The sequence below is a fragment of the Parastagonospora nodorum genome (assembly GCF_000146915.1).
Source record: "Parastagonospora nodorum SN15 chromosome Unknown scaffold_5, whole genome shotgun sequence".
NCBI classification, from domain to species: domain Eukaryota; kingdom Fungi; phylum Ascomycota; class Dothideomycetes; order Pleosporales; family Phaeosphaeriaceae; genus Parastagonospora; species Parastagonospora nodorum.
Window position 1 is genome coordinate 1009226 of NW_001884553.1, and position 27122 is coordinate 1036347.

General features: G+C 53.8%; 13 protein-coding genes across 13 annotated transcripts; 5 read left to right on the forward strand and 8 right to left on the reverse strand.

Annotated features, from left to right (window-relative positions):
* Positions 1-957: 957 nt before the first annotated feature.
* Positions 958-1845, forward strand: SNOG_03822 (hypothetical protein; the record flags this gene model as incomplete). Its single annotated transcript, XM_001794315.1, has 1 exon — positions 958-1845. One exon carries the CDS (start codon positions 958-960, stop codon positions 1843-1845), a length of 888 nt encoding a protein of 295 aa, XP_001794367.1.
* Positions 1846-2900: 1055 nt separating this feature from the next.
* SNOG_03823 (hypothetical protein) lies at positions 2901-5609 on the forward strand (the record flags this gene model as incomplete). Its single annotated transcript, XM_001794316.1, has 1 exon — positions 2901-5609. One exon carries the CDS (start codon positions 2901-2903, stop codon positions 5607-5609), a length of 2709 nt encoding a protein of 902 aa, XP_001794368.1.
* Positions 5610-6107: 498 nt separating this feature from the next.
* SNOG_03824 (hypothetical protein) lies at positions 6108-9388 on the reverse strand (the record flags this gene model as incomplete). Its single annotated transcript, XM_001794317.1, has 5 exons — positions 6108-6463; positions 6564-7446; positions 7499-9009; positions 9057-9214; positions 9271-9388. The coding sequence occupies 5 exons, from the start codon at positions 9386-9388 to the stop codon at positions 6287-6289; spliced, it is 2847 nt and encodes a 948-aa protein (XP_001794369.1). The 3' UTR covers positions 6108-6286.
* Positions 9389-10142: 754 nt separating this feature from the next.
* On the reverse strand, positions 10143-13076 carry SNOG_03825 (hypothetical protein; the record flags this gene model as incomplete). The annotated part of the gene is made up of 2 exons (XM_001794318.1): positions 10143-12065; positions 12134-13076. The coding sequence occupies 2 exons, from the start codon at positions 13074-13076 to the stop codon at positions 10375-10377; spliced, it is 2634 nt and encodes an 877-aa protein (XP_001794370.1). The 3' UTR covers positions 10143-10374.
* A 3-nt stretch (positions 13077-13079) lies between these two features.
* Positions 13080-13573, reverse strand: SNOG_03826 (hypothetical protein; the record flags this gene model as incomplete). Its single annotated transcript, XM_001794319.1, has 2 exons — positions 13080-13407; positions 13470-13573. 2 exons carry the CDS (start codon positions 13571-13573, stop codon positions 13080-13082), a joined length of 432 nt encoding a protein of 143 aa, XP_001794371.1.
* A 3547-nt stretch (positions 13574-17120) lies between these two features.
* SNOG_03827 (hypothetical protein) lies at positions 17121-17298 on the reverse strand (the record flags this gene model as incomplete). Its single annotated transcript, XM_001794320.1, has 2 exons — positions 17121-17162; positions 17236-17298. The coding sequence occupies 2 exons, from the start codon at positions 17296-17298 to the stop codon at positions 17121-17123; spliced, it is 105 nt and encodes a 34-aa protein (XP_001794372.1).
* Positions 17299-17368: 70 nt separating this feature from the next.
* Positions 17369-17992, reverse strand: SNOG_03828 (hypothetical protein; the record flags this gene model as incomplete). Its single annotated transcript, XM_001794321.1, has 1 exon — positions 17369-17992. One exon carries the CDS (start codon positions 17990-17992, stop codon positions 17369-17371), a length of 624 nt encoding a protein of 207 aa, XP_001794373.1.
* A 460-nt stretch (positions 17993-18452) lies between these two features.
* On the forward strand, positions 18453-19148 carry SNOG_03829 (hypothetical protein; the record flags this gene model as incomplete). Its single annotated transcript, XM_001794322.1, has 1 exon — positions 18453-19148. The coding sequence occupies one exon, from the start codon at positions 18453-18455 to the stop codon at positions 19146-19148; it is 696 nt and encodes a 231-aa protein (XP_001794374.1).
* A 169-nt stretch (positions 19149-19317) lies between these two features.
* On the forward strand, positions 19318-19743 carry SNOG_20034 (hypothetical protein; the record flags this gene model as incomplete). The annotated part of the gene is made up of 1 exon (XM_001794323.1): positions 19318-19743. One exon carries the CDS (start codon positions 19318-19320, stop codon positions 19741-19743), a length of 426 nt encoding a protein of 141 aa, XP_001794375.1.
* A 216-nt stretch (positions 19744-19959) lies between these two features.
* On the reverse strand, positions 19960-21064 carry SNOG_03830 (hypothetical protein; the record flags this gene model as incomplete). The annotated part of the gene is made up of 2 exons (XM_001794324.1): positions 19960-20573; positions 20632-21064. 2 exons carry the CDS (start codon positions 21062-21064, stop codon positions 19960-19962), a joined length of 1047 nt encoding a protein of 348 aa, XP_001794376.1.
* A 557-nt stretch (positions 21065-21621) lies between these two features.
* SNOG_03831 (hypothetical protein) lies at positions 21622-22736 on the reverse strand (the record flags this gene model as incomplete). Its single annotated transcript, XM_001794325.1, has 2 exons — positions 21622-22265; positions 22316-22736. The coding sequence occupies 2 exons, from the start codon at positions 22734-22736 to the stop codon at positions 21622-21624; spliced, it is 1065 nt and encodes a 354-aa protein (XP_001794377.1).
* Positions 22737-23438: 702 nt separating this feature from the next.
* Positions 23439-24076, forward strand: SNOG_03832 (hypothetical protein). Its single transcript, XM_001794326.1, has one exon. The coding sequence runs from the start codon at positions 23480-23482 to the stop codon at positions 23942-23944; it is 465 nt and encodes a 154-aa protein (XP_001794378.1). The 5' UTR covers positions 23439-23479; the 3' UTR covers positions 23945-24076.
* A 733-nt stretch (positions 24077-24809) lies between these two features.
* On the reverse strand, positions 24810-26147 carry SNOG_03833 (hypothetical protein; the record flags this gene model as incomplete). The annotated part of the gene is made up of 4 exons (XM_001794327.1): positions 24810-24827; positions 25216-25481; positions 25728-25894; positions 26074-26147. The coding sequence occupies 4 exons, from the start codon at positions 26145-26147 to the stop codon at positions 24810-24812; spliced, it is 525 nt and encodes a 174-aa protein (XP_001794379.1).
* Positions 26148-27122: the final 975 nt, after the last annotated feature.

Below are 27122 nucleotides of genomic sequence, written 5' to 3' on the forward strand. Positions count from 1 at the left end.
CGTTGTCTGGGCGCGCCTGTTCTCGCGCACTATAGTAAACAGTACATCATAGCGATATCTAAGGCTGTCTAGTTTCAAGGTCTCCTCAAGGATTTGTCACAGTCTAATAAGCCTTTGAAGATATACAGGCTGTTGTATAACTTACTGGATATTCTCTAATAAGGTCGCAAGTTTTAAGCAGAGTACTTGATAGGGAAGAGTATTGCGGTACCTCACAGCCATCAAGTCTACATACCACCTCCCTCTACTTCTTCTGTGATGCAAAACCTATCTGCTACGTATATGCTTTGAGTCATCGCGCACCATTCCACTTCGTCTGCCTACCGAAGTTAAGGGGAGTGAGGGATATGAGGAGACATTGTAAGATAACAACAAAGACATTCATCATACACCCGTGGCTTAACACTCACTCGCCAAGGCGCGCTAGGCTCCCAGGGTTTACTGTCTCAACTTCCGCCTGCGGCCACAAACACCACAATAATTCTACCATCGCGCAATTTTGCGCGTCAAAGCATAAAGCAAGATGGCCTCGCAGAAAGACAAAGCGACAGAGGAGGTGCTTGCTGTGGCACTCCTGCGACGAAAGCGCGCGCTTGAACAATGGTATAGCGACACACAAAGCAACGACGAGTCTGCACGAGACAGGGCCGGAGCAAGACTACAACTACAGCTCCACCTCCGAGGTGAACGAAAGGGTACCAACAAGTTCACCCAGAGCGGCTTAACCATAAATCAGAATGGAACACGAGAGCAGGTTTCTTCACAACAAACAAGCCTCCGAAGCGTCAAGAGCCAGCTAGCTATTTCGGAGCGATATCTGCGTAACGGTTTCGCAGATAGGGCCATACGAGGCTTGTCTAAGAGCTGGTACTTGGGCCCCGTGTCTTTAGAGCTGATGCTGCAGAGGGTGGAGTGGGATGAGATTGAAGACTTCCTAGACCTTCCTACACATCAGCTATGCGGCGCGACGACTTCTCAGACTCGGTTTGGCTTTGTTCCGAGGTGCTTTCTGCAATCGGCTCGAAGCCTCCAGTTCGTGCACCCAAGGCTCCCGTCACCCATACCGCTCTAACCAAGTTCACCGTCTCCAACGAGAACCCCAAGCGTCAAGATACCGCCGCGACTGGCACAGGCACCTCTGTTGTCAAGAACACGAGCCTCGACAAACAGGAAGAGGCCGACTTGCAAGTCTCCAGAGCAGCTTCTGATGCACACCTCATTATATGGAGACAGCATCGTTACTTCATTCTGAACAGGTGCATCGCGTCCGGCGAGGTGTTCTCTGCGATATCGCTCAAACTAGCCCTCCAAAAGAAAGCCTTCGAGCACCAAGCGCGACTCGAGATCAAGGTCCAAGCAGCCCACAGAATTACGGAGAACATGGTAGCACATGAGCACCTACCGAGTACTTGCAACGAGAAGTACAAGAATACCTATGTTGGGATCCACTCCCGTGGCCTCTGGGAGCTCACCTCCACCCAACTTTGGAAGGACCTCGAAGGCGCCACCTGCTGGGATCAAGCCCGCTGGACACCCGGCGGCCACATGTACATCCATACGGTCGACGGCCTTTCTACCATCTACATCGACATTGGCCGGCGCACCTTTGATATCGTGGCGGTAGCGCTACCCAAGCATATTCACACTCAGCCCATATCATGCAAGTTGCGCTGTTTCGAAACGAAATCAGATGTGTCCGTGAACTTGACATTCCTGGCCAAAGGATTTGTGAAGGTACACATGCCAGCACTTGCGATTATCCAACTGGATAGCGGATGCAAGATTCTGCCCCTCATGGAGACTGTCGTCGAGCTGGTGGGCGCGCATATGGATGGAAGTGACTGAAACAGAAAGTGGGGGAGGAGAGATGGACGCAGACTTGTTCACCTTTCTTGGAATAAAGAAAACTTACAAGAGACAGAAGGACTTGGGCTCATGGCAGCTCCAGTTCGAGCGACTGATCGACATTGATTGAAGTCAGAATTGCGAACTGGACACGCGTCGAACAAACGTCGATATGATCAGGATGAAGACTTGGATACGTTGTGTATCGGGAATTTCGAGTACGCTCAGTCTCACACGGATATCAGTTTCGACACCTAAATCTTCCTTTGATAGAATCCAATTTGCCCAACTACACTCCCTTCTGTTCAGTGACTTGAAGCATTCTCAGGCAATGTTGAGCCATGGTCTCTATTCAGACACTACACTCGATCTTCTATAATATAGCCAATCTTGTAGAAGTGTTCGTGAAGTGCATGTTACCTAGGTACTGCATACCGCATCGTCGTCAAGCAAACGGGGGCGATGAAGTTAGCGTCCGTGCGCTCGATACAACAACACCTTCCGCTTCGTACCTACTCTTCGTGCCTCCTCTCATGCCTCCTATTGATTGCATGCGCAGCTCCTTCAAATGCCGCCATCATTGAGTATCATCATAATGATTCGTCCTCGTCTTCGCGCGCAGAGGTCTTCGCGCATAAGTCGTCAGCCATGTTTGTTTGCTGTTGTGTCACCTAGGTGATTGTGAGATTCTCACATTCAGGTAAACATCCCACGCGTAATGAGAGTGAGAGCGGGTACTGTCTACGGCCTCAGTTCGCGCGCTTATTTCCTCAGACGTGCTTCAGTGTGCTGAGTTAAGGTGAATGAAGCTCCTGCGCGCTCCGGCTTCACCTTCACCGCGCGCTCTGCCGTTTCACTTATCAGCTCATGCCCCGCGTGACCGTGATTTCCTTGCACCATCGTTTGCCTACAGCTTTTAGTCCGGCGCCTCTCCCCTCCTCTTCAACACCAAACACCCCGTCCCACCGTCTCGACACACCGCTGCTAACAGCCACCAAACAGTAAAGCGCCTTCCCCGCCATCATTGACGCGCGCGAAAGTCGCTCATCGCAAGCATGTCGCGCATTAATGGCCTGTATCCAATGCCGGGTAACATGTACCGCTCAGCACCCTCAGGACCGCGTCCCAGTTTCAATACTAAGAGCTTTGCCTCGCCTGAGCCTGCATCCAAGGAGGTAGTCGCGGAGGCTGCCCTTACTGTCAATGATCTAGCATCCGTTAAGCTCAAAAAAGACAAGAAGAGCAAGAGGCCTGGCGCTGATGCCAATGGCAAGACTCCGATTCCGCTTCCGCCCAATGTGTCTGAGAGGAACAAGAAAAAGACGAAGAAGGCTTCTCTGGGCACTGAAGGAGGAAATGAGAATACAGAAACGGCTCCGGCATCTGGTGCGCCTGGTGATGCAGCGGCAACTGAGACCGAAGATGAGGATGAATCCAAGCCTAAGAAGAAGAAAAAGAGGTCACTCAACGCAACAGTCGAGGACGAGGTGATCGAAATCGCTCCATCGGCTGATGCCACTTCAGCAACTACCGCGAAAGACATCGAGAAGCCGAAGAGCAGTAAGAAGACGAAAGATCGCGATGGAGCTGAAGCCCAGCAGTCTGAGAAGAAGGCTGCCAAGAAGCGCAAACGCGCCAGCGAAGTCCCCGCCGATACTTCTTCGAAAGCACCAGAGGATACTGTCCTCGGCGGCGAGTATTTCCAGAATCTTGAGGCTGCCATTGGCAGGAAGGTTGCCGACTTCGACTCGCCTCAGGCATCAGCTCCTTTGACTGAGGCTCCTGCGAAGAAGAAGGCCAAGACTAAGCGCAAGCACTCAGAGAATGAAGCAGCACCACTGCAAGAAGAGCAGATGGGTGGTGCTCCCGTTGAGCCGGCCATGGAGGTCACACCATCGGAGGATGTGTTGGCCAAGAAGGATAGAAAGGAGAAGAAAGAGAAGAAGCGAAAGAGGCGCGAGAGTCAACAGGTACTTGCCGACACGGTAGAGCCGAGCAGCGCGACGGTCCAAGGCGATCCACCCAAGCCCGTCCCGAACATCGAGCAGAGGAAACCGAAAGCTGGCTCATCCTTCATCAAGGAGCCTAGGAACACGCCAATTCCGCTCCCGTCCAATTCTTCTCTGGGGGTAGCCAGCACCGCTGCATCGCCACATCGTACCCAGAAGATGCGTGACGACCCGCAAGTGCTGGTCGTTGAGACAACTCCTTTGAGGAAGACCGTCGCGTCCAGTCTCTCACAGGCTACGACAGCTCCAGCTGGACAGATCAAGTCAAAGAAAGCTCCCGCTGTCAAAGCCTCGTCTGCGAAACCAGTCAATGGTAGTCAGCCTTCCGCATCGGCGCCAGCAGCACTTCCAGAGCCTAAGGCAGTTCTTGAGAAGTCTTACGGCCAGACATCACTCACTACTTCGAACCTGGAGCGTTACACGCAGCCACTTAGTGACCAGGCTAAGCCGCGCCCTCGTAGCGGTCGTTCGTCTTCAGTCTCAAGTACTTCTTCCATGAGCATCAAGGAGGCCTTCGCACGCGTGCCCAAGCCCTCTTCCACTCCTGTCACTAGCAAGACGTCGAACCCATTCTTAGCGCCAGTCGCACAGGAGAAGGTTGAGAAAATTGACAACCAGAAGGCTAACCTTCAGCTCTTCGACTCTACCCTTGCCGCCTTCCGATCTTCCGTCAACATGATCGACGAGCAGGTCTACCTGAACCAACATCTCGAGCTCCGCGCCGCCAACGACGCCGCCGGCCCACTCCCATGCCTCAAATCCGCCACGGGCTGTACTCCCAAAAATGAGGAACACATCCGCGCCTTGAAGGACTCCAACAGCAAGACCACACCCTCCTTCATTGACCCGCACCAGCTCGCCCTGGACGTCTCCATCGCCGCCGCCGTCGAGGCGGAGAAGTTCCTGCACAACGCTGTAGTTACTGGCATCCCCGTGCCCGCTGGTGATCTAGAGGGTACGTATAAGATCTACTGCTCAAAGTACACCGACACGCATGCGGACAAATACGGCTTCGGGCAGCGCAAATTGGTGATCTCGAAACCCGCGGGCTTTTTCGGCAATACGTATACTGCGCGCTTGATCACGCCTCCGCGACCGATGGGTTTTACCGTGCTATCGTTCGAGGTCCCACCCAACGCGTCATTCCGGACTATCCGATTGACGACCAGCGCGGACAATTACACCATGGATCTCGTGGTTCTGGGCAACGGACACATCCTCCTGCAAGTGGACATCGGACTGTTCCTCACTGGCAGGCGCACCGCTACGGGCATGGAGTTTGTTGGCATCAAAGAGGGCGCGACAAAGTGGGCCGGACTAGAAGACGTCAAGACAGCCGAGAGGAAGAATATTCAGCGCATGAAGGATCTCGCGGAGAAAAAGGTGCGGGAGAAAGAGGAGAAGGACAAGGAGTGGGCTGTGCGAAAGGAGGAGCTGGCGAGGTTGAAGGCGAGTGGTGTTGAGTCGAGCCCTGTCAAGCCCGAGACTCCGACGAAGCCCAAGTCTACTGCTAATGGCAGCTCCAAGACTCCCACCAAGTCTAAGACTACTACCGGCACCAACGGTGTCCTGAAGACTCCCACCAAGTCTAAAACTCCCGCTAAGCCCATGATGAGCGGCGCTCTCCCTTCCTCAAAGAAGCTCAAGACTCCAGTCGTCGACGGCGTCTCTCCGAGCCCGAAGAAGCGCGGTAGACCCACGAATGCGGAGATTGTCAGGCGTGCTATGGAGGCTGCCGGGCAGACTGCGGCTTGAGTACGGTCAGATTGGAGATGGTTAAGGCTTCAGTAAGGATAGGTTGGAGAAGGACGAAAGATGATTTGCCGCGCATACTTGCTTTAGGATACTATAGCTCGGAGGAATTGACCGAAGCACGCGAGATGGTTTGCCGGGAATAGCTTCAGGATGACTGTGGTCTTGAGGGACTCACCGAATGTTGGCGTTTGAGCGGCACTTCGGCCTGGAGGAAAGCCATCGACGCTTTGGCGCTTGAGCTACGCGTTGTACCGGCCGTCGACACGAAGAGCAGCCTTGGGCTGATCTCTTCGGACATGAACGTACGAGTAACGTAGCCTACACAGAGAGATAATGACAGTCTCTAAAATCCTCGATTGCACACATGCATGCGTGAAATGACACGACCCAACCCATGACGAACAAGCACAACAACACTCATTTAGCTATTTCGCGAGACGAAGTAACGTATCAATTAATCTCTAGCCCCCACTTCAGACAGCGAGGGCCAAACTCCTACATCTTGTTCTATATGCACACAGCAAACCTCCCTATGTATGATACATTTTGCACCCGATCCACTTTTTCTACTCCCTCTTCTTCTCCAGCGCAGCATCGTGATTGACGTCCTCGCCCTTGCTGATGAAGAAGGCGCGCTCGAAGAACTTGAGGACTTCGTCGATGAGACTGATTTATCGTTAGTGAATATATTCCTTAACAATGGCATGAGAGGGAAGGGGAGGGGGAGGGGGGAAAAGGGGTAACTTACATGATGGGCGCACTAATCGCCATGACCGCCTTCCACTCGCTAACATCGAGCGGAATAACGCTGAACAAGCCCTGCAAGAACGGCACATAGAGCAGCGCAAAATGCAGCGCCATGCTCAGCGTAATCGCCGCCACGAGCATTGGATTCGCCCACAGAGGCAGCGTGAGCAAGCTCTCGGAACTGCTCAGCGCATTCATCGCATTCAGCATCTCAATGACAACAAGGATAGACAGGGAGACGGTAGATGCCGACTTGGCCATGTCGTTGCTGAACATTTCGCAGCCGATTTCAGGGAATGCGCGCGAGCACTGGTGGAAGTGGCTGAGCTGGTAGAAGGAGATTTGCGGACCCGCGGAATTGAACATGAACCACCAGGCGTAGCCGAAGACGGTGGCGGCGCCGACGTACGTGCCGATGACCATGTAGCGGAAGAACAACCAGCCGCCGACGAGCGGCTCGTCGCGCTTGCGGGGCTGGCGCTTCATGACGTCGTGATCGGGAGGGTTGAAGGAGAGGGCGGTGGCGGGGAGGCCGTCGGTGACGAGGTTGACCCAGAGGAGTTGGACGGGGATGAGAGCTTCGGGCATGCCCATGGCGGCGGTCAGGAAGATGGACACAACTTCGCCGATGTTGGAGGAGATGAGGTAGCGGATGAATTGCTGCGTGTTGTTGTAGATGGAGCGGCCTTCTTCGACGGCGCCTTCGATGGTGGCGAAGTTGTCGTCTACGAGGACCATGTCGGCGGCGAGTTTGGCAACGTCAGTTCCAGAGCCCATGGCTACACCAATGTCGGCTTTCTTGAGGGCGGGCGCGTCGTTGACACCGTCACCAGTCATGGCGACGACTTCACCGGCTTGCTGGAGGAGATCAACGAGCTTGGACTTGTGGGTGGGCTCAGTGCGGGAGAAAAGAGATGCGTGTTTGGCGGCGTGCATCTTCTCAGCATCACTAAGATCATCGAATTGGCGTCCGGTGTAGCTCTTTCCAGTGAGGTCTTCGTTGGGTCCAAAGACACCGATTTGGCGACAGATGGACTCGGCGGTATTTTGGTTGTCTCCAGTAATGACGACAACACGGATGCCAGCGGACCTGCACTTCGCGATAGAGTCGCGGACTTCGGGACGAGGGGGATCCAACATGCCGCAGAGACCGACAAGAGTCATGTTCTGTTCGATGTTGAGTGTATTCCTTGGTGGTCTTGGCCTTGGAGAGAAGCGGATGTGAGCCAATGTCGTCAACGGTAGCCAGGGCAATAACACGGAGACCACGGTTGCCGTACTCGACAATTTCCTTGTTGATGAGGCTAGCGAGGTTCTGGTTCATGGGGACCTTCTTGCCGTTGCTTCCAACAATGGCGTTGGTGCAGCGGGCAAGGACAGATTCGGGAGCACCCTTGACGAGAAGCTTTTGCGTGTTGCCATCCTTGACCAAGACAGACATACTCTTACGGTCGCGAGAGAATTCGTAGGTGGCTACACGTGACAGCTGGTTCTTGTAGTACTTGCTCGCAAAGTCCAGGCGTTGCTCGGGGGAGGCATTGGCACGGGTTGCGTTGAGCTGGGCGTCAGGAGTGCCAACTTTCTCGACCAGGACACGCAGAGCACCCTCCGTAGGCTCGCCAACGAGGCTGTAGGTGCTGTTCTTGGAGTCGTATGCGAGGTCAGCTTCGTTGCAGAGGGCGGTAACTTCGCAGATCTGGCGAACAGTGGCGGAGGACGCAGCCAGGTTACCCAAAGCCTTTCCTTGGAAGGAGATTTGACCCTCGGGAGCGAAGCTGGTTCCCTCGACATCGAATTCCTCAAGTCCGTTACCGTTCTCGCTGATGAAAACCATCTTGTTGACGCTCATCTGGTTGGTGGTGAGGGTTCCAGTCTTGTCAGAGCAGATGACGCTGCAGCTTCCGAGAGTCTCGACGGATGGCAGACTGCGGACGACGGCGTTCCTTGCGGCCATCTTGCGCGTGCCGAGAGCCAGACAGGTAGTGATGACGACAGCCAGACCTTCAGGGATAGCCGCAACACCGAGCGAGACAGCAATCTTGAGGTAGTAGATGGCACCCTTGGCGAAGCTTCCGTGCGATGGGTCGCTGAAGTTGCGCCAGTTGATGAGCCAGACGAGAACACAGATAGCTGAAATGACCTTTGCGAGCATGTCACCAAAGTCGTTCAACTTCTCCTTCAAGGGCGTAGGCTGCGAGATTTGCGAAGTAATGCTCTCGTGGATGTCTCCGATAGCCGTGTTTCCACCAGTCAGAACAACCAGCGCGGTCGCGTGTCCCGTGACGACCGTGGTGCCAGAGAACAACATGTTGACCTGATCCTGCTTGACAGCGCTCGCATCCTTGACTGGGCGCGTGTCCTTTGACACACTCTCGCTCTCGCCAGTCAAGATGGACTGGTCGATGTTGAAGCTGTTGCTCTGGATAGACAGGATCCTGCAGTCTGCGGGAATCCTGTCACCGATTGTAACCGAGACGATGTCTCCGGGCACCAGGTCGTCGGCCTTGACGCGGGTAATGTGTCCATCGCGAACGACCTTGGCCTCGTTGGCCGAGTATTCCTGGAGGGCGGCGATGGCCTTTTCGGCACTTGTTTCTTGCGACACCCCGACGACGGCGTTGAGGATGAGAATGGTGAGAATCTGGCGGAATTGCTGTTAGCGCATACTGGGAAGGATTTGTCGAGATGCGAAATACGTACAACTGCGGGATCCACGAATGCGGTCCAGCCCTCCTCGTCTTCAAAGAGGGCAAGCACGAACGACACGGCTGCCGAACCTAGCAGGATGATGACGAGCTGGTCCTTGAACTGCTCGAGGATGAGCTCCCAGATTGGCGTTGGGGGGTCTTCTGGCAGCGCTGTTCCCTTGCATTAGCCCATTGTCTCTGGTGTTATCTCGTGATCGCCAACATACCATTCTTGCCGTGCTTTGCGCGCAGATCCTTGACCTGCTGCTCCGACAGGCCCTTCTCTTCTGTTACCTGGAAATGCTTGAGCGCCTCTGCAGGCGTCTTGGTGTATGCATTCTCCATGCCTCCTCCTAGATCCTCCACCGAGTAGCGTGCCGACTTATTCTGCGCGTATTGGTCGCTCAATTGCTTGCCGTGCCCAGGATCTGCGGTCGAATTGGTTGAGAAGAGTGGTGGGTGTGGGAGGGTTGAAGTTACAGTCCGAAGCTAGTTGATACTGCGGGTACCAAGACAATGTAGCTTATAACGAACCACAGCCAGCCGAGGCAGTATTTACGAAAACGTCAGAGTGAGCGAAACGTATGGAAACTTCACGATGCACTGCAATCAAGAGAAAGGATCACAGCTGCGCGGTTGGAGAGGTCGGTTCGTCGGCGCCGGTTTTCTGGTACTCGGCTTCTCTCTCACAAAGTAGCCCCAAGAAATCTGTCCTCTCAGGAACCGCCACAAGCGCTAGGCCGAGCTGGGAACGACTTTTCACCGACCATCCTCTGCGACGCACGTTTCAATTCACCTTGTGCTATTCGTTTGCAGACACTCGCGATACTTGCGTGCATTTCCGCTGCCTGCCCAAAAGTGTGGTGTTGCACAGAGTGGCTGGATGATGGATGACTGCTTGCAGCGCGGCGCATTCCGTTCGGAGAGAAGCTGCCCCGCGATTCACGCACCCCCACCTGCGGCGTCATCATCGTTTTCAGACCATGTCCATCTGCAGGGGAGCAGAGCCTCAGCGCATCTCGAGAAGCTTCCACTCATGCGCGTCTCACCAAGGCCAATTTTGCAGTCACTTGAGACAATAAACTTTTCGGAAATTATGTGGGTTCAATTATGTATTGGCAGATATGCCAGCTATACTTCGCGTCCTATATCATCGTTCCGACATGAATCGTCCAGAGGGTATCAAAGATAGACCAAAGCCCAGAAGCCTCCGCCCAAGCGCCAAAGAAGAGCAAAACGCTCTATGCTGCCCAAATCGCTAATTGCAGCCGCCCTGCATATATGCAGCAAAATCAAAGTATTATGTACCTCATCGTCAAGATATCTGTAGCTCAATGCTCCTGGCTTGCGCAATATGTTCGGATCAACCGAATGATATCTCGAGAGACGAATGGCTTCGTGATGAAGCCGCTCATTCCACTCGTTACTGCCTTTTCGAGCGCCGCGTCAGTCACGTCGGCGCTGACGGCGAGGATGGTAGGTTTCTTGCCCGAAGCTACGAACTCGGGCATGGACAGGATGGTCTCTGAAGCCTGGAAACCGTCGAGAAGCGGCATCCACAAATCCATGAGAACTACGTCAATGGCCTCCGAGGCAGGACCTTGGGCATTGCGGCTCATAGTGTCCACGGCGTCCTGGCCGTTGAATGCTGTTGTGACGTTCTTGTATCCCAACCGTCCCAACATGTTGCACAACACGCGTCGATTGATGGCGTTATCATCGACCACAAGGAAGTTGAGGGGAAGATGTTTGGCAAGATCCTTGGGAGCGATGTCCATTTCTGAAGACAAAGCCCGACGATGGTGGGGTGGTGAGTGGCTTCGATGCGGTGTCGGGAGTCCAAAGTTCTTGACAGGCACTGAGTGAAGCGCAACCGATGACGGCTCAGTGAACGGCTCGTTGGATAGCGGCGGTGTTACTGGAGCTTGGCTGATGTCCAAGCGTGGAACCTCTCGTTCGACCGACATGCGCGACTTGATGGAGGGAGTCGGTGAGCCGAAAGGGGTTGAAGGCCGGCTGCACACTTCGCCTGGAGCAAGAGGAACGCGCATTTCAAACTCGGAGCCTTTGTTGGGACCGGCAACGTGCGAGCGGAGACAGAAAAGATCTCCTCCAAGCTTCCTAGCAATGCCCTTGGCGACCATTAAGCCGAGACCCAGGCCTTCGCTCTGCCGTGTAGTCGAGTCATCCTCTCGGGAGAAAGGCTTGAACAGGTTGGGAAGAAATGCCGCTGGTATCCCAGAGCCAGTGTCTTTGATGTTAATGACAATGTAGCGGCCTTTGGCACTCAGGGTCGCATGTAAGGTGATGTTACCGTCATGAGTGAACTTGATGGCGTTGAGAGCAAGGCAGGAGACCATCTTGGCCAAGTCTCGCTCGTCAATCAGGATCGTATCCGGTACATCAGGTGACACGGTCCATTCGATCCACTTTGTGTGTGATTCACCGTTTGAACTACGCGTCCGCACCTCGATTCTCTCTCCGGCGTCTGTCGCTTCTGCAACGGCTGATTCTGGCCGCCCACCGACCTTGAGGGCGTCGTTGATGACATACTGCAAAACTTCCCTCAAGTTTGCATGTCGCAGTCCAGGTACTTTGGAGTGTTCCGAGGCAAACATCGGCGAGGCTCTTGAGTCGCAATGATTTGAGGATGTGTTATGGGAGCAGCTCTGCTCCATGCGAGAAACATCCTTGAATCCGGTATTGGGGGGGCATGATGAGGCGTTACGCATGGGAGGTTCCTCGGAGAAAGACTCTCGGATCCGTTGCCGAGCCGGCCTGGCTACACGCGTCTTGTTGCTGCAGTCTGTCCATTCGTCTCTCCTTCTCTTCATACCACGGAATGGCGCTCGAGCCATGCTGTTACCCGAGATCATCAAGTCAGGGCGCATCTCACGCCAGAAGGTGTTCCATTGGTCAGGTGTCTTGTCCAGTGGCGAAAGTGGGGTCTCAGGTACGCCCATGTTCATATCATAAGCGTGAACTACATTGTCGGCTGCTTCGACTGCGCGCCTTGAGCTGTCTGTGGATGGATTAGCACATAGTCTCTCGGAATATACCGCTACACAGGTGTTGAGATGTGTTACTGACCTTGAACGGCCTCGATGTTCTCCTTCAAGGTGTCGAGCACTTCTCTGGTGCGTGGATCTATGTGCATAGTTTCGGCAGCCTCCTTCAGGTTGGCCATCATGACATCAAGCATACCAACAACACCCTGCATTGGCGTGCGGAGCTCGTGGGATAGGCTCCTAGCGTAAGGTTTGAGTGATTGAGCGACCGAGACGGCCTCGTGTGGAACGATTTTTGTTGATATGTTCGAGGGTAGTTCAGCTGACTGTGCAAAGTTGATGCCCCTCAGTACGCGGTCCAGGATCATGTCCTCCAAGCTGTGCATAAGCATCTCGAGAAAGCCCCAGCTCAGCTTCCGCCTCGCAGCACCCTCTTTCCCCCACATTAGGCCGAAATGTGCAAAACATTTTCCTTCAGCGAATAGTGGAATTCCCATAAAGGCCTCGCCGGGAATAATCAGGTCGTTGGGGTTGTTGACGATGAACTCGTTGAGTCGTTCTGGGATGATGAAGATTTTGTCGTGCTTCATGTAAGCACATGGACAGGCATATGCATGGTATTTAAAGTTCCTGAGATGTCCAGGGCCGTTGCCGTAATCATCGTTGATGTAGAAGGCCTCTCCCATGAGGCAGGCTCCGGGCTCTCCGATTGGGGGTAGCTCCACGGGGATGTCTTTGTCGTCGACGAGAATCCGTTTGGATACGAAAGCATATTGGGCATCAGCGATGCCGGCGAGGCCTTTGGTGAGTAGTGCCCAGAAGGTGTCAGTGTCGGCACTGCGGAGAGCGTCCTTGAGGTCGACGAGTTGCTCGGCGGCATTGCTCTCGGCGGGGTTGAAAATACGAGCCAGTTCCTCCTTGAAGCCGCTCTGGCCCGGCTGTGCGACCATGCCGGGCATGGGCTGGGCGAGACAGAGCGACTGTCGTTCAATTATATCAGGTGGCATTGCAGCGTGGCCGTCCATCTTTTACGGTTCCATGTGGGGGTATTTGGGCAACGCTCCCGATGGATCAGTAACGGGGCGGAGAGTGATGTGTTGTGGGAGAAGAGCCAAGTCACGATGTAAGGAATGCAAGACCTCAGAAGGTGCAAGACAGGCACGAGGAGGGTCGGAGCTTGGCTGACGAAGACGGGTTCGTGTGTCGGACTTGTCGGTTGCGGGCGCGATGACCAACTGGGGACGAAGAAGCGAGCAGAATGGCAGGGCGAGGAATGCGTTTGTGTGCGGGACGAAGGAGGAAGTGAGGGAGGGTAGGCGCAGTCGGCGATATGGTTGGTTTGCGCAGACGGGCTTGCTAGAGTCGCACATAAGAGGGCTGGCCGCATGTACGCCCCCATGGCGATCTAGAACGCGTACCGTACCGATGCGGTGGAGGCCTTTGCGTTTCCTGGCAAGCCGGCACTCGGCCCTGGGGCAGATGGCGACGCATGGGCGGTGCGTCTAGCTGGCGGCCTGGCCATGCGCTATTTGCTTAACAGGCGGCGGTGCCCAGCGGCATTTGTCCCCGTTCCTGAGCGGTGACCTGAGAAGCTTCAAAGTTCAGAGTTTGAAGCTGTCGCAGGCCGAGCTGGTGGCAGTTCTGATGGGGCATGGGATGGCGTCTGGAGGGGACCCTGGTCCGTCGTCGGTAAGCAGATTAGAGTGGGCCACGCTTGCTGGAACAGTCTGGACGCTCTCGGCTCACCACGATTTGCAGCGCTAGCCCCGGTAGCTCCTGCCCTCCTGCCCCTGGTCCAATCGCTCCTTCCTCGAGAGTCCGCTGGCGACGTTTGAACAGACACGGCTGGCCATGTCGTCTTTTCTGGCTACCCGTCTACCCATCTTCCCATGTTTTTTGTGTCGACACCAAGACAAGAGGACGCGGAAGCAGGCGTGGAAGCTGACATCGAAGCAGACATGGACTTGCTTCTCCATGCCAGGAACCCGCATGCTTACCGCAGCCGTGAGACCTGCTCCCGACCATCTACATTACTTCTCGAGATTGCGCCACTAGGCCTACGTCAGCGGCTCCAGCCTCTCGCATGCTCTGTCAAGGCCGACCAAACAGTACAAGTGCAGCTTTGCAGTCCGAATCGACAGTACGAGTATTGATCCAGACAGCGCGCATGTGCTACTGCATGCCCTGGCCGTACACCACCGCAAAGATCGACGATCGCCGGGGCCTCCTTTCGCCGCATGCCCGTGCTGGACGAACGAATCCCGAACACTCAGCCGTCCAGCTTCACGCCGGACGTTTGCTTGCGCCATACCACTTCCACAACTTGCTTTTGCAGCGCCATCGTGGTTTAGCCAGGTTAGCCAGCATCATTCCCCATTCCCCGTTCCCCATTCCTCTTCGCCAGACCTCCCACTCCGGATTACCATCCCATGGTCATGCAGAACCTAACGTGTCATGTTCGCGAGGTCTAGGCCACCTGTTCGGCCTTATATCCGTGACTAACTATCCATGCCCACTGGCGAATCAGCCTCAGCCTCTCCCGCTACCAAGAAAAATACCTCCGAGCTGTATGGCGCAGAGGCCTCTCGCCAGAGTAACGTTACATGGTGCTGATTCTGAGCAAACTGTCCAGGTTTGAACCCCTCCAGCCCTCCAGCCTTCTCCGCTCAATCCGTGGTACGCTTTTCTAGCCAAATGTGGCATGTGTCTCGAACCCAGCCGGACGCACACGATCGTCGCACGCCATGAGCTTCATCTCGTCCAACTGATGATCTGCAGTGTTGCACGCTTTTGATAGCTGTCTGATTGACGATCGTACCTTCTACCCGCACCCACTGGGCGGGGATGCTCGCCTTCTCCAAAACACCACGCTCTGTCCTCACAACCCCATCTCGCTTTGTCTATTTTTGCTCAAAACGAACAACACTGCATCATGACCACTGCGAGAGATTGCCGAGTGTGTGCCAAAGCACGATCCCACTACGCTAGATGCGGCATGTCCAGATTCCGAACGTAGCGGCCTCCACAGTACCAGATTCCGTCCTAGAAGGCTGTCACCGCTCGTCCCTGCCCAGCTGCCCTTTCGCGCACGTCTGCGCGCACCGCCAGGGACCGGAACTCTTGACAGCAGTCATGTTAGCTCGCAGCCACATTCAATAATCCAAGGTTCTGCACCATGCGAGCTCTCAGTCACACGTTTGCTCAGCGGATAAAACGTCGCGGGCCACGTCTGCCTGGTCACTCTAGGCAAGGCTGACCGGACCGATGACAGAACGTGTCGACATTGTGAAATAATCCGTAGCGCCAAAAGAACGGATCGCAGCTCCAGCCAGCCAGAGGTGCAATAATACTAGACCGTCCTATCAACCATGGTTCGCACGCTTCACTACAGGGCGCTCCGCGGGAGCATGCCATGTTTAGCCAGATCGCCTTGCAGATTGGCGAAATCGAGGTCCTGCCGATCACAATCATTACCTCTCTCTCCAGGCACCACACAAAGAAACATCACCTCACTTCATCACTTTTGTACCCACCTGCCTGCCTGCAACCTCATCCTCGTGTACGCGTCGAGATGACGACATTTGTGCCCGTGGTCACCCTGCGGCACGATCCTAGGGCTTGGCAACGGTCTGGACCTTATACTCTTGGGATACCCATGCTCAGATGCCTGTCGGTGCTATTTTCCGTACGTTTGAAGGCTTGTTCCAGACGCTGCCGGCCTTTGTTTGAATACTCGAAACAAGCTGCAGACTCGACCAGATCCGAACTCCGCACCTCCTTCATATCGAACTAAAGGAGGGCTCAATCGGACATGGAGAAACATTGCATGGTCATGCTCATCATGAAACAGCTGCCCTTTGTCTATCTGATACGGGATGTTCCCAAGAGAATGAGCGCTGATTTACAGATATACGCACATTCCACCTGCCGAAAAGTGGTCCAATCGCCTGCGCCCCCTGTTGCTTTGCGTCTGGCATAAGTGAAATTTGCTTGGTTAAGTCGGTGTAAAGGTGTTCAGGAATCAGAAGAGACGCACATTCGTGGCCTAGCCAGACTCTTGGGCCCGTCATACCTGTTCACAACCTACTCCGTCTGGCCATTTCAGCCATCGCCGTGCTAATATAATCTGGACCATAGCACTGCAGCGCCACAACTTTGTCTAAGACGGTGTCCGCAGCAGTCTCATAAAATTGCCTAAGACGGTGTCCGCTCAAGACCCGAGCCCCCGGAATTACAACAGCAGCATTGTGGTCTCACACCTAAAAATACAGGACCTGGCGCCACGAGAATCGCCACTTAGTGCACACAAGTTGCATCCTGGCTCGCATCTGGCCCAACGCCCTCAGTTCGTGCGCCCACTCTCGCAGACCGATCAGCTGCTGGCAGAAAAGGGCCGCTCTAGATCCTGTTTGCCTGTGCGACAACCAGTACGTTTGGCGAGTTGAATGCGCCTGTGCGGGAAGACCGTAATCCAGGCTCTCACTGAATAAATTCAGTTTAATCCAGGAATGAGTGGGCCATATTGACCACATTGGACAGCACAGCATGTAATTTGGCTCCGTGGTACTTTGAGATGCGGAGCAGCCAGGCTCTGGACCCAGGATCTCCTCGGGCATACAGCCCTTGGGTGTCACAGTTTATGACCGCATAATTGTGTGGGTCCCAAGGTGCAAGATCTTCCAATAGTAATTTGGTCGCTGACGGTAAGCTCTATTGTGTCAACTAAATCCGGGTCTTTTTTTTCTCCTGATTTCTCCAGTAGTCGAATATCACTCCCATCTTCACTTTTCGCTATTCATGTTTCATGCCCCGTTGACGCTGTCAAAAATGCAAGCGCGAGCTTGGCCGACATTGTTGACTTACATCCTTATACCACACTGAAATGAACATTATCACGTCCTCTCCTTTCCTATACTTTCTGATTTTTTCACAGGGGACTACATATCCTTTTTGAATTTCACGCATGCTGCGAGCCAATACGTGACATAATTCCTTTGCGCTGCATAAGTCTGAGCTGCTCTAGACCTAATTCGTCACCCGGGTATATGCTACTCTTCTTCTTCTACACCTCATACACCCCATCCGTATTGGAGGAGTAGAAGCTCGTAAGACTGAAGTGAACTATATGTATACAGTGCCATTCCCTCCTCGCCTCAACCTTGGCCTTGTGCCTCAGACACTTACAATAGTAATGCCCGACCAATCAGCCATGCGACTCTTAGCGAGCATTTCGTGCTCCACGGACATGGCCTGGCTGAGCTTATAAGACTCCAAGTGCGCTGCTTCACCCCACCGAACCTGTTCATCAACCTCTGCTTTACGGTCCCACCCAGAGCAAAACGAAACCCTTCACCGAACGGCGAACCATTCCCAGCAGCTCCTTCTCTTGTGCAGCATACTTCTCGTCTGGGAGGCGAAGCAGAGCTGGCAACTTCACATTCGTGCGTTTGCTCCACAGGTCGATCTCGCTCCTGACAGCGCGGACGCTTTCGCGATGCTGCGAATGCAGGAGACCAGTAAGATTGGGCAGTGCACACAGCCTCTCGTAGAGGTTCTCCAAGGCACCAACTGGAGTGACGAAGCTCACGCGCTCACCACGATGTGCCAAATACTCGTCGGTAGTAGCGCATGTCGTGGGGATGCTGAACTGTGCACCCGTATCATCAATATACCACGATTGGGTCGAAGCGGCGGAGCTGACCTCGAAGACGTCGTGCGGTAAGTGGGGGCGGTCTGCGAGCAGTCTCTTCGTGACGACAAGACCATCTTGGTAGGTGTCTTGAGTATCAAGGTTGCTTCCTCTATCACAGCATCTGTGCCTGTTTTGATCGTTAGCAAATCTGTCTCTATTTGCTGCGGCCGGCGCACCTTTGAGCATCTGTTTGAGTATGCCTACAAAGAAAGCGCAGAATGCGGAGCATTTACCCTCAATGGGCGCCATCTCTTTCGAGGCTTCGTCTTTCAGAAAACTGCGAGGTAAGGTGTAGAACCCATCCGGTCGGGCGCTGGTGCAGTAGAGCAAGAGGCGGTCTCTAGTGTTCTTGATAGAACAGAATTGCTGGGTCAGGGCCTCGGTACGCCAATCATCACGACCTTTTTTAGGAGATCGCCTGCGCGTTGAAGCGTTTGCGGGAGTGCGGCGGTGTTGCTCAGGCGAAGTCTCTACGCGTGGTCGCCATGGTGAAAGCAGACCCGCAACATAACAACAACGGTAAACGCCTGTGTCGAAGATTTTCTCTCTTCCATATCTCATCTCATCCATCACAATCATGGCACCTCCTAGAGCTCCAGTTGGCGCGGTGGAAATCTTCAAAAAATATCATGGCAGACTCCTGCAACTGGAGCAAGAAAGACTGGACCCAGAATCCGCCCCAGAAACACCATTGAATATCACAGCCGACATGTGGCCATTTATCCCGCGCAAAGTAATGGAATCTATCCCAATCAGCTCAGCACCTACGTTCCGCCCCGACGAAGCACTCCCAGAAGCGCCTGATGCGGTATCAGCCGTCAAAAAGCAAGAGGCCGACTATATCCTCCGCGTCTTCTACATCCTCTGGAGCGCCTTTCTCGATTTCCGCGAAACAACATGGACCACGCCCATTGCCGGCGTTCCCAACCACGACACGCTCGAACCCGTCATCATCGTCGACGAACTCAAAACCGACCGCTGGAACGGATACTGGTCCAAATTCCCTACAGACCGCATCCCACCTCTTCAAGACACAACCACACGCGTCCAAGTACTCTGCACAGGCTCGTGCCTAGACACGGCGCATTTTACGCGTCTGATAGAGCAAGTCTTCGAAGGTATACATGATCCCCGCCCATTCAATTCCGATCTAATCAACCCCAGGCATGTCCGTCACCCTCGAAGAAATCTCCTTCCGCCTCGACCCCTCCCACCCGACCACATCCCTCCTCACCGGCCAAACCCACACCCAACCCTGTACCCATCCCCTCTGGTGCCTGCGCGTAACTTCCACCCTGACCCACCGCCAATGGGCCATCCACCTGTCGGGCCCGCAATACGCCAAACTCGAGCCGGCCACCGACTGGCTGGACTTTGCGCGCTCGTACATCGCGCCGGATTCTGAATTTCTCGTGCTGCCGTTTGGTTCGCTGGCGAGGTACACGGCGGCGGTGAGCAAGACCAAGGGGGTGGATGGTATGCGGTGCGATTTGAGCGCGGGGGGCATGCAGGCCTTTTCACGACACTGTTGATAAGGCGATGGGCAGGAAGAACTTGAGCTGGAACCCAAAGTTATGCGCAAGTCGGACGAGGACTTCATGAGGCATGCGGATAAGATATTGCGCGTGGGGAATCGGGCGGTTGAGGCGTGGATGGAGGGCGTGGGGCAGTTGGGGAAGAGGAGGAGGGACGCGGAGAGGTGGGAGAGGAGGCATGGGGAGGAGATGGAGAGGGAGCAGGAGAGGGTTTGGGGGGAGGTTAAGAGGGAGGGAAAGGGGGAGAGGTTTGATGGGAAGAAGGCGCTGGAGGGAGTGGGGAAGGAGAAGCTGATTGAGGTGGCGATGGAGATGTGGAGGGAGAAGGATGAGGAGATGGCTAAGGCGAAAGGGGATGAGGATGAGGGAAGTATTGATGGGGATGTGGAGGAGAGCGTGGAGAGAAGTGAGAGGAAGAGCGAGGCTAGCAAGAAGGAGGTGGAGAAAGCAGAGGGAAAAGAGTGATGCAGAGATGTACTCGTCGAATGCTGCTCAGCACGTCTAGTCATCCATTAAGCAGCCTAAACTCATTCAATCCGTCAGTAAACGGAGGTTCGTTTCTCATACAGCAACGTACCAACGAGACCCCAAGCCAAACCCACTCAATACTCACCCTCAAGTTCCTCTGCAAGTTTCCTCAAAAACTCATCCGCGCCCTCTCGTTCCGCACTCATCCCTTCCTCACCCAACCAACACCTCCCTCTCCTTCACAAAACTCACCCACAACCCTCCCCCATCTCTCCTCTCTCTCACCCCCTTATGCACAGCCTCATACTCCCTACTCCTCCTCACCCGCTCCGTAAAGTCATTCTCACGGATAAATCCGGACACAACGCCTTGCATGCACGCCAACAAACTCGCCGCCGCGCTCGCCGTCGGCCCCTCACCCATCGAGCCCAAAAACCTCAACGGCGTCTTGAACTCCTCCTGCCACGCACTCACCGCCCTATCCATATGTGCAACTACCTCGCCCACAAGTCCGCAGTCCAAGTCGCACACCTGGGCTTGGCGGCGCATAAGCTCTTTGTGCGTGCCAAACGGATATATCTTGACGACGCGCGTGATATATGCGGCTTTGTACGCGGCCCAGCGCCAGAGATGCTGGTCGATACCGAACTGAGCGTTGGCGAGGTCGATGGCCCACTGTGCGCCGGTTTCGGTGGAAGTTATGCGTACAAGGGCGTGGGAGGTGGTGGGTAAGTTTGTGTGGCGGAGGCTGTTGGGGTGCGAGATGGTGGTGTAGCGCGGGACAGATGAGAGGGTAGTGGTGAGTTCTTCGATGGTGATGTTGAGGCCTTGAGAGTTTGTTAGGTAGAGTTGAGGACGTTGGGAGGGAGGGTGGATGGATGTTACCTGATAGGAGACCGGCGATGGTTTCGTGCATCCAGGCAATCGACTCTGAGCACATTGACGTGCAGAGGACTTGATTCTTGATCTCGGTGGTCTTCATCAAGTGTGCCGGGAACGGCAGGAAGTAGTCCTTGTCGTTGTCGCTGCCGCGATGGATGATGAGCTCTTGTCTGCCGCCATCTTCGACCTTGATGATTGGCATGTTCCAGGTGTTTTCACGGAATTTGAGGTAAGCTGCCAGTAGGATTGTAGAAACCCGGATGAGCACCCTCTCAATCTTCAAGTCGATACAGGAGGTCTTGTGGTAAGGCCAGTCTTGTTTCTGACACGCCTTGCTGCAGTAGTAGTGCGAGTAGGTGGCAGATTGACAGCCGCCGCACACGCTTGTCGCTGGCTTGTCGCAAACCTGGCATTTGGATACAGATTCTGGAGCCATACTGAGGCAGAGCGCGAATTCGCGGCTTTTGTTTGGTGTGGTGTGGAGGAGAAGAATCAAACGGCTTGCAAAGTTGTAGTAGCGCAAGTGAAAAGTTTCTCCGGAACTGCTACTAGACGAGGTGAAGGTGCGATTACTGTACGGAATCACATGCAGACTACCAGCCTCGAATTCTGCCAAGGCGAGAACTGGCTGGCTGTAATTCGCCTCATCAAAAGGCTTCAGGCGATATAGGAAACGTTACGAATGGAGATGGTAGACATTTGACACAGATGTAGTAAACTGATGGATTATAGAGAAGTTGGAATATGTAAGAAGTGGAAAGAGGCCATGGTGGCCACCATCCGCATACCTATACCATTTTACTGCACTGAAATTCTCTGCTACGTGTAAGACGTGTACCCACTATGCCCGTCCGTTTGATAGGCTTTAAGCACCTTCTCCAGTCGATTTTGAAAGCATAGACACGAGCCCAAGAACAGTTGGGCTAAATGTACATCTTGTCCGTTTCGTGTGCATCCATTAAAGTGCTAACTGTATGTAGTTGCCAAGTTGTCTCAAAAGGCGGGAAGTCGCAGCTTGGCTCCTTTTCCTGCCGTTTGCAAAAGGCCAATATAAAGCTTCTTCTGCTTCTCCGTCAGGGGCCGACCGCTGTTGTGCTCCAAGTGCTCGATGGCGGCGGCGTCCTTCTGCTTGGTGAAGTCCGAGTCGAGAACAAAGTCTCGCACCGGCTGGTGCAAAGCTGTTAGGAGCGCTTCCTTCTCGCTCTCGAAAGTTCCCGAAGGTAGTCTCACAAGGGCTGATAGACTGATTTTGTTTGCCTTGGTCCAAGTAGCGATAGCTTCGCTGATAAGAGTGGAGGCCTCCATAGTCTTTCGCAATACGAGGCCTGCGAGACCAGGGCATTGACCTCCGTCGCTTACTTTCTTCTTGTTGGAACCGAAGGGAAGAACTGACACTATAGTCTTGACGTACGTGGCGTAGAATTCTTTGGCTGTCCAAAAGGTACGAGTTATGCCGTATTGTCCGCCGCTGATGTCGATGTACCAAGTTTTTCCGCTCTTCGTCGAGGTAACGCGCAACACCTCGTGGATGTTGTCCGGCCAGTTGGTGCGCACCGTGCCATCTATGAAGACAGCCGTGGTTTTGCGAGGAACAGGTTTGAGTTTTATGCCCACCTCTTGGATCTTGATAGCACAGCCTAGCTTGTTTTAGTCGAACATCCAGGCCACACTTCGAGTTCAAACTTACCGTGGAGTAGCTGCTGAAAGAGCTCTTCCATGTAAACAAGAGGCTCATTGCATGTATCGAAAGTAAGCACAGCCTCTTTGACACCTTCGTCCTTCATCAGATGGTTCGGGAATGGGATGAACAGCGGTGAAGGATGTGGTTCGAACTCGTCGTACACCACGACCTCATCGTCTCGAATCTCGACTTTGGAGTTGACTGTGTCCCAAGTGGTTTCGCGGAAGTTGAGGTAAGCCTTATGAACAATATCGGCAGCCCGCTCGAGAATCGTGGCAAGCTGTAAATCGGCGCAGGCGGTCTTGTGGGTTTTCCAGTCGGCAGCTTGACACTCTTTGCTGCAGTAAGCCGACGCCCTGCAGCGCGCGCACTTGTCCGAGGCCGGCTTTTCGCAGACCGCACACGTTGAAGGCGCATCTATAGCCATGGTCAGGTTCTGGTTGACGGGTCGACCTTGACTGGGTGCGAGAAAGGTGTGCAGTACGGTACAGAAAGCTCGAGTCCAGGTGAGAGCGGCAGAGACGTGGGTAAACCTTATCCCGGCGTAACGCAAAGCGGAGGTGAAGGTGAATGTGGAGTTATCATGTACACGATCATTAGAAAACATGCAAAGAAGAACGAAGATGTACATATATCGCTAGAGAGATTTAGGATTGACTTCAAGAGTTTCGGGCCAGAGAGAAAACCCGCTCGGAGCAATGTGAGTATACCTTTGGGCACATTTCGCATTCAAAACGCACACGAGAGGTCTAGCAAGTTGAGTTTGCGTGAAGCACGTCGCGTGCGCGTGTAGTTTGCGGCGTGCATATCCCTACAACCCATGAATCTTGCAGGTGATGGCACATTGAGCCGTACGCAAGGTGATATCTGCTCGGGCTGCATCGTGAAGGCAGACAGGCAAGCACGGAGTATGTGTTGAAGGACAGACAGGATTGGCCAATGAACATGCGGAGGGAAGAACATTCCCGAAGTCATTGGTCGCGTCACATGTCAACAGGCCTGACTCGCGACCAGGTCCCCTTGACGTCGTCAGCTCAGCCACGCGGGTGGCGAATGCCAATCCGAACAACTATATCATACCCCTTCCACACCCTCTACATCCCCTACCCCCTACGACTGCAAAGCCACACCTACAAACCTATCAAATCACTGCACCCTTTGTTGCCCATCATGGACGAAGACCTCCAAGACCTCCTTGCCCTGGGCATCTTCATGGTGGCTCTCCTGTCGATGCCCTTTGTACTCCTCACGTCCATCATGACCTGCGTCGCATACAAGCGCACCAAAGCCTGGGACAAAGCCCGCAACCAGGGCGCCATCGCACTCGAGTCTGAGCGTCTCGTCGACGAGGATGAATCCGACTTCCTCGACACCGACGACGAGGACGACCACAAGAAGCGCAAGGCCGACGAGGAGGCGGACAAGACCTTGACCTTCAAGCAGAAGTTCTGGAAGGAGTTCAAGCATACCTGGACTGGCAAGAGCCGTGAGGATATCGTCAAGAACAGGGAGCGCGAGGAAAGGAGGAAGCTCGCCAAGGCGGTGGCGAGGGAGATGGACCGCAGGGAGCGAAGGCGGGCACGACAGGCTGCCCAGGGTCAGGCAAACGATCTGCCACCCTCCTACAAGAACTAGATGTCGGCTTCGTCTTGCTGAGCTCCATGAATACGGACATCAACAGGTGTTCGTTGGGGCATTGACAAGACGAAAGCATTTCTCCATAGGCTCAATTTGATACCCCAATAAACTTAGTTTTCCTTTCATTAACCGCGAACGTTCTTGATTCACCCGCAAAGTAATGATACATGTTTTGCTGTATGACGCATTCGGTCTTGCTGCGACTAGTTGCTGACACTTGGCACAGCTCGCTTCAGCATGTCCCAGTTCGCTCACGACATTGTACTAGTCGCTTCCAGTGCATGGTCGGTAGCCGCGTCATATTGTTGGCTAATATCGCCCTGCATTCCAACACTGCAGTTAGTAGTACATCGATGATATGTCCCAACTTATCCGGTCGCGTGAAGAGCCATGCTAGCGAAACAAGTAGATTACCTCGCCCAAAGACAGGCATTGCGGAACGCAAGAAGTATGCCAAAAAGCGTCAAGAATACTCAGACCTCAGAAGCAAGTCTCGTTACCATATTCAGTATCTCCCAAACTCTCTTCCATCCATGCCCATTCCCCATTCCCCCGCAAGGCTGAACCCGCCCTTTTTGTACCACCACACCACCCTTTCACCCACCCCACGCTACTCCTTTGTCCCCAGCCCACCTTCACTCTAGCCCCCATCCACATCCTTCCCAAAATCGCAACCATCGATCGCAGCACTAGCTCTGACTACCCTCCATTCGGCCAACCTAGACTAGTTTGCATTAGTAATTGGTGTTGAGCAAGGGTTATTAAAGGCTCGGCGCGCGGGGCGGGAAGGGTAGGGTACCCGCTGCATGATTTTCGGACAAAAACAAGGGAGCAGAAAAAAAAAAACACAAGACTGCGGGATTTAGTTGCTGACGGGAGGCTACGGAGAGGGAAGTTTATTTTAGAAGGTGTGACAATTTGGCGAAACGGGATTTGTTTGGTAGGATGGCTGGGGGTGGTTTTCGGAACGCGGTTGTTGCGTGTTTCAAACACTGAGTTGCAGGTGCAGATGAGACGCAGTGGATAACAGGTCATTAAGTAGTTGATACGGGCTATCTACGGGTATTGGTGTATTTACAATTGGTCTGAACTTCTGGTGCTTGCGCGCTGGCGTACAGATCATGGACTTATTTTATACGTGAGGCGTCGCGATTTCGCGATGAAAGCTTTGATGTCGTCGTTGAACGTAGAGATGGAAAGATGCGAGTGCGACTATTGCGTTTTGATTAGTGTCTGGTCATGGTGTAAGATATGTCTGTGCAACTCACGTCTCGCTCCTCGTCAGGCGTGACAGCTCGCGTCACAATGGCTTTCTCGCTTTCGGTCAAGAATGGGTTGTCATGGAAAGAGTTGCGAGTGTTGTTGCTGACAGACGCGTCTGTCGTGAAGTTGAGTTCGCCGAAGCTGGGGTTGCCGTCATTCCTGAAGTAGTCGAAATCTGGCTCAGCGGGACGCTCCTGTGCTTCACGAGCATGCTTTTTCTTCACTTGTAGAATGACGACGACTCCAAAAGCGATGAGGAGAGCGGCAGCACCTAAATTGGTAAGTCGGGGAGCGTACTATGAGATGTGACGAAGCTTAACCACAGGCCCCAAGGATAATGAACAAGGTTCTTCGCCAATGGCGTCCAATCTAGCCCCGTTGCCGCAGCTCAGCATTGTCGGTAGCCATTTAAGATTGGTTGTCCAGTAGGAGCGGTGATGATTGATGTGACCACGAGAATAGACGACAGCGTTGTAGAGAGAGAACTGGCTACAAGAGTGGCTTGCGAACTGGATACAATAACAGACGAGATAGGCGCTTGTCCATTGCCTGACTGGGACATTGTAAGAGTGGCGAAAGACGAGATCGGTGTTGAAGTCGAGATTGGCGATGAAGTTGTCAGTGAAGACGACAATGTCGAAGTAGATGAGCTCGACGATGACCAACTGAGTGTAGACAGTGGCTCTGGCTCAACCAGCTGAGTCAAGGATGCGGCAACACCATCCAGTATTGGTCTTGGTTGATTCTTACCAGGCAATGGTCGCCCTATCGCAGCCGCGGGTAAATTTCCAATAGAAGTAATGTTCAACTTGGGCATGATTTGATTCTTTCCTGGCATAGGGACGGTGTCCAATTCTGCCTGCCTACCGACACCGGTTGCGGTCGAGTTCTTGGATTGTGTGACTGATGTGTAGGTCTGGTTCCGCGACCCCTGCATGGTAACAGCAGGTGTAGCTGAGATACTCGAAGTCGCTTTTAGCCGTTGCCGAAGCGAAGCAGGGCGAATGTTCCCTTGTGCGTGAGATATTGTGGGTAACGGGTCTGTCGCATTCCGGTTCATACGTCCGCTGCCTTCGTTCCTCGCGTTTTCCATCTCGCTCTTGCCGCCAGCGTTCATTCCGTCTCTTGTCTGACCCGGGCCCATCGTATTAGATATTATTGAATAAGTTCTGGTCTTGTAAGATCGATGTAGCACCAGTGCTACATTGTCGGCCGTACCTGGCAAGACCATAGCGCATTATCTCAGCAAAGAAGTGGTGAACTCACAAAGGCTCACGACAAGATGAACTGAGGACAGGCGAACATGATGTACTAGTAAGCTCCGACCGGAGCTCGGTTCGCTGTGATCTTAGCTCTTAGAAACAGTTCTGAGAGAGCGTGCGTTTCGGCATGCGATGCCACTGTGCTGCGCGAGTGGACGAGGACCATGTTCAGCAGGGATGGTTTGGAATCGGATTTGCAACACGATGATCTCCAGAACACCAAACGACGCCGGGAAACGGACTGCCGCACATTGGCGTTCTTCATGTAGGCGCTCTAGGACAAAAGCGTGCATGGATGAGGGCAAGCGAAACCTAATGTCAGTTCTTGAAACATGGTCCATATCTTAGCCTCTTCATGTCCACGACTTACTGATGAACAAGCAGAGGCCAGCCTACTCCTAACGCACATCTAGAACCTGTCATGCTATCCACGTACATTTGTGTTCAGTAGGGTGGCCGCCAATGTCACACTTGGCTATCGGGGTCTTGCTGGCGCACAGCATGGTCACTGCAAATTCAGTGCAGCATGTCCCCGAAATCAAATGTCATCGTGGCACTCACCTTGCGGATAACAGTCAATTGTTTCTGTCTCAATCTGTACCCTTGCAATCACTGACCGCTTGAGTATCGCAATTGCCACTAAAACGAGT